Source organism: Procambarus clarkii, chromosome 14 (genome assembly GCF_040958095.1).
Source record: "Procambarus clarkii isolate CNS0578487 chromosome 14, FALCON_Pclarkii_2.0, whole genome shotgun sequence".
NCBI classification, from domain to species: Eukaryota; Metazoa; Arthropoda; class Malacostraca; order Decapoda; family Cambaridae; genus Procambarus; species Procambarus clarkii.
The window spans coordinates 8,386,526-8,397,221 of NC_091163.1; the positions used below are offsets into that span (position 1 = coordinate 8,386,526).

The following is a 10,696-nucleotide window of genomic DNA, read 5'->3' on the forward strand; positions in this document are numbered from 1 at the left end:
ATTGGAATCTGACCTTAGGTATTAATAATACTTGCCAATATCAGCTGGAGAATGTTGAAATTGCAAAATCTGAATGTGAAAAAAATGTGGAGTCATCAATGCATAAAGACCTCTAGTGTCAATCTTCAGCTTGATTGTGCCCTTGTTAGGTCTCATTTAGATTATGCAGTTCGATTTCTGTGTGCACACTACAGAATGGACATTGTCATCATTCTCTGTACGTGTTCAAATGATAAAGTTAATCCCAGGAATTACCAACCTCCCTTATAAAAGAGATTAAAAATAACAATAACAGAGTATTAGCTGAAGTCAGAACTAATGTTTCAGGAATAGCCAATACTACTTAGCTTAAGCATGAAGCCGAGGACGGGGCCCATCAGAGGTACTGTGGCCCCAGAGCTGCGACCAGGTTAGTGAGGGAGCAAGCTGGCGCGTACCCTAAGTCATCTGGGCTCATACCTTATGGTGTCGAGCACAACAATAGGCCATCTGCAGTTTCCTTGATGTTCTATCTTTAGCAGGGTCTCTGCAAAGATAGAACTGCAACTATCATGCCAAGAAAGGTTGCCTGAGAGCTATCAGGCAAATTCATAGCTATCAAATAATATTTGCTATTAGGCAAATGCTGTAAATGATGGAGGTATTTTGACTCTTCTGGGAGAAAGGAAGCTGCCAATTCCATTCCAGTATTGTTCAATATTTATACAAAATCCTATAATTCTATATACTTTTGCTAGACAATATTGAGTACTCTATTCGAATTAAAAAACTTTTAAAATAAATAATTATTTAATTATTATTGATTTACAGTAGTTTACAAAAAACTTGAGTACATTGTTCATATAAGGCACTCCCATGATTGAGATAAAATAAAGTAGGTTGTAGAAAAATATAAAAGTGTGTCCTATTACCACCAATGTTTTGTATGTTTCAGGCAGCATATCCACCTAATCACTACATCCGGCGTGTCCCTCAGCGCAAAATTCACAAGTTCACAGGACTCCAAGTTGTCCAGTTGCTAGTAATGTGCTCCTTAGGGTTTGCTCCCTGGCCCTATCTCAAGATGATGTTCCCAGTCGCTCTTCTTCTCTTACTACCTATTAGGTAAATGAGCTATTTCCTTTATAACATGTGATTTCTCCTATGAGAAAAATAAATGATAATGGTGCACATCATGATTACCATACCTTATTTTCCACCTCCATTATTAGAACAATATTGGAAGAGGTTAAGGATATTCAAAATGAATCATGTTCATTCACTATATCTTGTATACGCTGCATCATTATTAGGAAGCGGCACCACAACACACTATGTATGAATATGTACAGAACATGCACATAGCTATCTTCCTCCTCTTCCCTTCCAGAGACACAAGATACACACACACACACACACACACACACACACACACACACACACACACACACACACACACACACACACACACACACACACACACACACACACAGTACCTAGTACGTGGAGCCCGTACCTTGTCAAGCACAAGATGAAGCTGGAAAAAGTCCAAAGGTATGCCACTAGACTAGTCCCAGAACTAAGAGGCACGAGTTACGAGGAAAGGCTGCGGGAAATGCATCTTACGACACTGGAAGACAGAAGAGTAAGGGGAGACATGATCACAACCTACAAAATCCTCAGAGGAATCGACCGGGTAAACAAGGATAAACTATTCAACACTGGTGGGATGCGAACAAGGGGACACAGGTGGAAACTGAGTACCCACATAAGCCACAGAGACGTTAGAAGGAACTTTTTCAGTGTCAGAGTAGTTAATGGATGGAATGCATTAGGCAGTGATGTGGTGGAGGCAGACTCCATACACAGTTTCAAATGTAGATATGATTAGAGCCCAGTAGGCTCAGGAATCTATACACCAGTTGATTGACAGTTGAGAGGCGGGACCAAAGAGCCAAAGCTCAACCCCCGCAAGCACAAATAGGTGAGTACACACACACACACACACACACACACACACACACACACACACACACACACACACACACACACACACACACACACACAAATGCACACTTTCTCAATCTCAAAGCCAGTCCCCTCCAGACCCCAGACCCCCCCCCCCCCCACCCCCCCCCCCGGCACTGAACATTATCTGCTCTCCACAACATTATTCCTATCCTCCTGAGCCCTATCCTCCACGTCCTTGTTTTGGTACCATCATCCTCATAACTCTTCAAATCAAAATCCCATTCACCAAGACCTCAATCCCCCCAATCTCCTTCCTCTCATATAAGATTCTCTCCCTTACCTGATATTTTCCCCCACGACATCCGTGCTCCTTTATTTTTATCATTCATAGTTACATTGTTTTAGGAACTACCTTGATGCTTACTGAAAATTCTCTAATTGTTAATCAGTGTTTTTTTAAACTACAGATGGAATATTTACAGTACTGTATATTTGTGACTACACTAGACTGAAAAAGAAAAGAACCCAAGGAGGTATGATTCACTTAATCGAAGCATGGAGACCTCACCTTCACTATAACATAACTTGGTTTGAAACAAAAAATAGTTAAGGGCAGAGCATCATGAATTGTTGCTCTTAGTCTAGAGCTTGAGGGGCTCTAGACAAACAGCCCAACAAACCAAACATGAGAGGACTGATCTCACCAAGGCCATTAAAATATTAAACAAATTGCAAGATATTAATCCAGACCACTACTTTAAAAGCTGCAATTTGACTCTCAAAAACAGCAATGGCTTCAAGCTCAATAAACCACAATGTAGTACACACACTAGGAGATGCTCTTTCAACCATAGGATTATAAACCCATCGCATACTCACCAAAGCCATAAATAATAGTAATTTATTACAGTATGTCAGGGGACAGACAGCCAGGTATTGAGGCTGGTATTGATATATTGAGATAACCTCAAGGTTGAACTACTGACCCCGCCCAGGATGCAACCCCACAGCAAGCTGACTAACTCCTGGGGCATCTATTTGCTCCTAGGTGTTGCCAACCTATGCCATTAAGTGATAGGAAATGTCTCCGTCCATTTATGTCCTGCCCGGTACTAAAACCCCGAACTCCCAATTGTGAGTTGGGAATGAACCCGATTGTACTACCAGCGTCTTCGTAACAATAAGATGGTACTTCAGTTTAAAATCCAAGCAGAAAACATGTCGATGAATAATAGGGAAAACTTTGACAAGCCTTCTGCTTCCTGTTTCCATCGAGGGCCACTAGAGATGGTGACCCTCAGGTAAATTCAGGTAATTTATACATCCATCTGCTTATGAACACATGCCTGGCTTACACATATCCAGTAAAATTTATCCAACAAAATAGTTCTTTTGTTCCATTAAATCTTTTTTGTATCCTATTTAGCATACAGGAAGTACTCTATCCTTTTAAGCTCAAGAGGAAAGATCCTTCACATCAATATAATCCTTAGATATCATACCCACAATGTATTAGATGTAGTATTATTTGAACCATTAATTTTTTCAATTTATGAGGATTTCTAGATTATTCATAAATTATTCATAAGTTGAATTCTTTCCACATTCAGATTAGCTAACATTTCTTAACTTGCACTCTACATTGAATAATTGATGTTATGCTGATGTAAAGTCATTTCTTAAAAAACATACATGTCTTATTTTGTTTTCAGGCACAAGTTAGTTCCAATGGTAATTGAAGATAAATACCTGGCAGCACTTGATGGTGAGCATCAGTAAAGATGCCAGCATCCTCATCTCCTTCATGTGAGCCTTCACAAATTCTTGTGATCGGTGTGAAGCCGCATTGATTGCAAGAGCTTCACTCGTTCACAATGTTTGGGCAACTACCATCAACTTCGCATGGTCTCGGTGACCTCGTGTGACCTTCATCTGTAAATGACCTCACCAGCAGAAATTATGATTAAAGTGTAAAGACTTGTGACTTGGATGATATCATGTGTTCTACAGATACAATCATTAAGTGGTTAGCAAACCTCATAGTCAGTGGGTGTAGCTCACTACTGCATAATCAGTTTGTAAACAATGCATAGCCTGTTTTAGTAAATTTTATGAAACGTTCATGTGGGATGATAAATGCGCACACGCACACATACATGCACACATACATGTACAGTATTATATATAATACATGAGAATGTGTGCGCCTGCCTATCCAAGGATGGAAATCTGATGCTTCGGGCTAACTTCTCCCAATGGTACCAAGATGAAGAAGTGAGGGTGTGGGAGTGTCATAGGTCAGCTGGGGTCAATCCGTGTCGTACTTTGTAAGACACATCAACATCTATCGAGAACCACTTCCCTGAAGTGTTTATCATCTGAAATTAAATCGAGGGTTGTGTTTTCCATAGAATTTTGATATTTTATGCTTATTAGAGACAGGTATCTCTCACACCACATTACTGAATGTCCATTCATTACACCTTCAAATCTGCTGGTATGAGGTACCTGGAGATTTGAAAAGGGAGGATGAAGGGGGGAGAAGGAGAGAGTTGAAGAAAGGTCAAGAGAGTGGGAGAGCGAAGCAGAGTTGAGAGAGGTGACATACGGGTGCAGAGAGATGATGTCATTGGGGAGAATGGGTGAGAGGAGAGATGGTGGGGAGATGGGGAAGAGAGGAGGGGGTAGGGGAAGGGACACGAGAGTGGGGGAGAGGGAGGGGAAGGTGGGAGAGAGAGAACTGTGCACAGCCAGGGGTGTATTCGCCTACTTGTGCTTGTGGGGGTCGAGCTTCAGCTCTTTGCTCCTGCCTCTCAACTGGTGTACAGATTCCGAGCCTATTGGGCTATCATATCGACATTTGAAACTGTGTATGGAGTCAGCCTCCTCCATATCGATGTCTAATGCATTCCATATGTTAACTACTCTGACACTGGAAAAAAAATTCTAATGTCTCTGTGGCTTATATGAAACTTATATATCAGTTTCCAGCTGTTCCCCCTTGAGCAAGTACCACCTGTGTTAAATTATATCTTTGTCCACCCTATCAATTCCCATGAGAACTTTGTATGTGGTGATCATGTCTCCCTTAATGCTTGTCTTCCAGTGACATGAGGTTTAATTCCAATAGTCATAACTCATACCCTTCAGCTTGGGTACTAATCTGGTGGCATACCTTGAATGTTCTCCAAATTAATCCTCTGCTTGACTAGATATGGACTCCGTGCTGGAGCTGCATACTCCAGGACTGGTCTGACATACGTGTTGTACAGGGTTCTAAATTATATCTTACACAGGATTCTAAAAGCAGTTATTATGTTGGCCGATCTAGCAAATGCCACTGATGATATCCTCTTGAAGTGGACTTCAGGGGACAGGTCTGGTGTGATATGAACTCCCAAATCTTTCTCTCTTCCCGATTCTTGAAGGCTATCATCTCCCAAATGGTACCTTTTATCAGGCCTCCTGCTCCCTATGCCTATTTTCATTACTTTCTACTTGCTTGAATTTAATTCAATCCATTTGTTGGACCATTCCTTCAGCATGTCCAGGTCATCTTGTAGTCCCTTGCTGTCCGCTGTCTTAATCATTCTCATAATTTTAACCTCGTCAGCAAACATTGAGCAGAATGAGTCTATACTCTGGAAAATTATTTATGTATATCAAACAAACTGACTACAGAACCCTGTGGGACTCCACTGGTGACATCTTGCCATTCTGAGGTCTTGCCCCTCACAGTAACTGCTTTAACTTTACCTTTATCCTGGACCAGGTAAAGCTAACAACACTGAGAAATAGTTTGAAAAACTTTGGCTGCAGCAAGTCTTTTTCCTAGTGACAGAAACATTAGAAGCTGAAAGATGAGTAGATAGATTATAATGATGCCCCAAATTTTCAAAACATGACTAATGACAAAATAAATAATTACAAAAAAACAAAAAAACAGGAGCAAAATCATGGTGAGGATGACAAGGAAGAGGAAGTGAACAAGGAAGCGTTAAACGAAAATGGTAACGTGGACGAGTACAGCTCGGTTGTTCTCGACTCACTGTAAGGAATCCCGGGGTTCAAATCCCAGGTGGGACAAATGGTTGGGCTTGTTTCTTTTCACCTAATGCTCCTGTTCATCTAACAGTAAATAGGTACCTGAGAGTTAGCCAAGTATTGTGGGAACGTTGATCTAAGCCATGTAATGTAATGTAATGATAATGTAATGATACATGTGTGTGAGAAAAATAAATTTCACAAAAATGTTAAATACAGTAATGCTAAAAATTCCATGGAAAACAATTACCCAATTTCAGACTTCATCAAAATTGCAAGGAAAAGGAAGTAACATTTCTTAAGAAGGGATGGGATGGGGAAAGAATGTGGCAAACCCCCAACTAGCTTATGACAGTCACAATCCCCATATGTGTCTTCTTAAAAAGTTGGGTGAAGCTGCCCAAAGTGTTTAGCCTTCAGCCTTGGAGAGACACGCACACAAACATACATGTGGAGTTCCGTCTTCCATATACGGTGATCTTTGTCACATGATATTTTCAAGTTCCTATTGATCTTGGCCTACACTACTACTAATTTAATTTTTATTAAATTGATCTACACCTCTATTTGTGAAAGGCAATTTGCATGCTTTTCTGGAACATTTGTTTTCTCAAGTTTCAATCTATGGTCTCCTGTTATGGAAGCTGTGGGTTTCAAAGATTCCGCCCTATCAGTTTTGTCAATTCATCTTGATTTTAAATCTGGTGATCACATCAGCGCTCTTGTTTGTCTACTATTCATATGTTCTTACTAGTTGAAACATGCCTAAACTAGTAGGCAGAAGGAAGAGGGGAGGGGGTGATACGATCGACATGTACAAATTGCAATAGGAATCTGCAAAATTTTAATGTCATTTTTCGCAAATGCAACTTGAGAACAAGAGACCATTTATAAAATCAGAGAACGAGGTGTCAAAAACAAGAAATGAAAATGTTCGTTTGCAATTTGTGTTAAAGGAATAAAGTAAATGAAAATACTTTCTCAAAATTATAAGGAAGACAGGACATCATATGCTTAACACTTATCCTGCAACAATATTTAGGTAATTAAGCAAACATATGCACCACATATACACATTAGATAATTACAAATACACATACATTTATAAACACAAATGCACACCCAACATGTACATAATAGACAAAACTCACCCATACTGGACCCACAAGCACACGAGGTGGCCCACGCCACTCAGACGCCCGGATGCAAACCTCTCTTCTCACATGGGCATCGTGGGCGGCCTCATGGCGAATCTTGTGAGGTGAACTGTTAAATGCAAATAATAATGATTCTCCAAGTTTTACGCAAGTGTACTAGCGATGCGCACAAAACCATTCTACAGCTTCCCTACAGGCTGCTGCTGCTGCCAATGTAATGGACAATCCCCTACACATTGTGTGGTAGACACTGGGCGAGCACAATTGAGGGTCGGCTGTAGCTGTATGGGCAGCGCCTGCAGGAGAAGCTGTTGCAAGACCTCCTCCCACCCCATTTCCTTACTAAAGTCAACCTATGCATCCTTATGCTATTTTCCCTCCACCCACATCTTTTCATTCCACAGCACCATTGATTTTCAGATCCATATATTAGCCTTGACTTCAGATTTCCAGGGCAACCCCCTTCCCTACCTTTGTCCTCCCGCTTTTACTTTGTACAGTAACTTGTTAAGATGACCACGGGTGGCTCATAATGTTCACTCGTGCAAAGTTTAGATCCCATGGATCCTGGTGAACCTGGTCAACCCCCGACTATGATGTAGATGTGGCTCGAGGGGGGGCACCCCTACCCTCTTCCGTCTGCTCAATATTTCCATCGTACACCTCCTTCAACCACTCATGTACCTTCCCACACATTTGTTCTAATACCTTTCTTACATTTGCTTCATTTATATTTTTCTAGCATTTCATAATTTAGATGAACCTCCAATTGGCCTCAACTTTACATTTTTAAAGGTTGAAAATTCCTCACTAATGCTCCAGATTGACCTTCCAAGCAGCTGTACTTTAAAATTAATACAAGGTCTTCTGTCATCTTAAAATGTACATCGTGGCGTAATTGGCATTCATGTCAGCTTAGCCGTTTAATTGTGCAAGTGATCAATTTCTTAAATGCTTTAATTATGTTTTCCCAATGCTCAAATTATTTTCCTAATAAAATCTAAAAATGGGTTAATAACAACAGTATTGTTTTTTGTAATTGTTTCTCAAATGTTTATAGTTGAAAACTGTAATTTACTTTTTCTTCGACTGTATCTGATCTAACATCTATGAATTTATTTTTAACCCCTAAAGTGTGGCTATGATTAAGGGCACCTTTCTACCAATGCACAAAAAATAAAAATATGAATGAAAGATACAATTGCATCCAAAAAAAGTGTCAGGAAAATGCACGAAACAAATATCCATGTTTTTTGTACTTTTGCACACCGTGAGATTGCCAAGTTCGGATAAGGGGTCACTTGCTCTGCAGGCAGTGGTGATGTGTATTTTCTGACACGCCAAGCAGCTTTGATGATCGCGATAAGGGGTTACGTGTGTACTCGCCTATTTGTGCTTGCGGGGGTCGAGCTCTGGCTCTCTTGTCCCACCTCTCAGCTGTCAATCAACTGGTGTGTGTGCTGTTTCACTAAAGTTTATACAATGTGTTGAATAACTTTCTTTATTTACACACAATTGACAAAAACAGTGATTAAGTACTGTGTATCTATACAGTATATGGGTTCTACAATGAAAGGTGTATACCTATATTGCATGTTCTTGATGCAGTTTGGTAATATTGTCCAGAAATGGATTCAAACACCATCAGGAGGGACCAAATTGTCATGTGGTGGTAATTGCCCTGCTGGTGGTACAAGATAACGTAATTTATAATAAGCAATGAGAAATGATAGCAGATTTTTTTCATGTGCCTAGGTTAACTCCATTACATCCATATACTTGTATTATAACTATATTTACATAATTTGTGTAAAACAGTGACTTAATTAAACAAGCGAGATTACCCCCGAATCAATTTATAACGACAACCACACTTTAAGGGTTAAACTTACCCGTAGTTCACTGCAGTATTGTAGTTTAAAATGCCAGTTTATCTCTGCTCTATATTGAATTGGAAGTGGGTTTGTACCTATTTTTCCTTTTAGCATTTAAGCAACTTATTTGCAGTTTTTGTATTATTATTATTATTATTATTATTTATGCATCACCTATGTTATCTTAATGCCTAATTAGTTTAAATTCTTTAATTTTTAAATTTAATTTGTACACAATAAGAAATATTTTTAACTGTTAAATCATGTTATTTTAACCTGTTTTAATTTACCTATGATTTTCCTGTGTTAAAAGTTTTAGCCATATTAATAAATTTTCTATTTCATAACTTGGAAAAAATAAAATTGCCATATAAATTTAAATTCTTACAGCTCTATCAGGATTACATGCTTTCCTACAGGTGATCTTTTCTTTTAATTATATATTTTTTTACCTTGGTTTGCAGTAAATCATGATCTTCCTCCCTACCATGCCAGGTCTTCCTTACATCTGTCATTCTTACCGTCTCTCGGCATAGTGGGCGGACCCAATGACTTGCTCCCTCTGATCACCCATCTTGTCCTACCCAGGATGCACAGAGCACTTACATGCCCATTTACGAGATCTGTGCCATTTGTCTTGATCGTGGCAGCTTAAGTTTGTATTTAAACATTTTGAGCTCCACAATGCAACAATGTAGCCGTAAAAATAATAACCTTTGGTTGAGGATGACCTTTCAAGGCTTTGGAGTTTGTAAACTGATTATTTAATTCAAAGCTACCATGATTGAGGTAAAAGGTTCAGATCCTATAGATGGACACATCAATACTCTGCGAATCTTAGTCAAGGCCATACTGAGGGCGTACAGCGTGAGCACGAGTGGGCACCTGGCCTGCCCACCACTGTCGTGGGAACCTGTGTACACTAGGGTTGTGGCTTGTGAAGCCTTAGCATAAGTAAGGCCAAGACGACTCAATCAACCCAGCCTAATTTGCGTATGCCAAGCTACATTTATATTGGATGAAACGCCTGCTTGGGCAGGATTACTGTTTATTGCAAACTGCAAGCAATTGTAATGGATTAAATGTAGCTTGACATATAATCCAGCCAATAAGATTACAATGCTGCTCCCATGGTGTGGGTTTTCAGCAAATAAAAATGTATTTTTGCATAGGTAAAAAAATGAGTGCAAGTTGATGAGAGAGACTGGGCTTGGCATTGTGCAGGGGCAGTGCGAGTTAAAGAAACTCTGCACAAGTATTGAGTGTGGTGTAGCCCCGCCCCCGCACACTGCTGTAGCGTTGTTACTGGAGGCTTAGTGCCCCGACAATAATGTCAATAACTGTGTGTGTACAAACCCAGTCTGTATTACTCCAGAGTCTAGTTTCATAGCCAGTGTTGAAATACAGTATATCATAGCTGATATTACAATAGAGCATTATACAATATATTTGATAAATAGGCTCTAGTTTTGTGATTATACAGCTTTTCTTTGAGCAGACTTAAAATAATGTGTGATTTTTGTCACCAAGTTGATGAGTAATGAGTATATAGCAAATTAAGAACTGTGAGAAGGATAAGATGTTTGTAAACATTGTTATTTTTTACCTGCTATTGGTTATGCACCTGTCTGTTATTGCATTTACCAGCTGTGTAGTTATTCTGTACCAAGA

General features: G+C 39.7%; 1 protein-coding gene across 2 annotated transcripts in view; it reads left to right on the forward strand.

Annotated features, from left to right (window-relative positions):
* Positions 1–9,300, forward strand: part of LOC123771894 (solute carrier family 4 member 11) — a 427,825-nt gene extending 418,525 nt beyond the window's left edge. For both annotated transcript variants that reach the window (XM_069324327.1, XM_069324328.1), the window contains exons 16-17: positions 935–1,104; positions 3,663–9,300. In XM_069324327.1, the coding sequence (XP_069180428.1) occupies positions 935–1,104; positions 3,663–3,729 (237 nt within the window). In that variant the 3' untranslated portion in view covers positions 3,730–9,300. The remainder of the gene's footprint in view (positions 1–934; positions 1,105–3,662) is intronic.
* Positions 9,301–10,696: the final 1,396 nt, after the last annotated feature.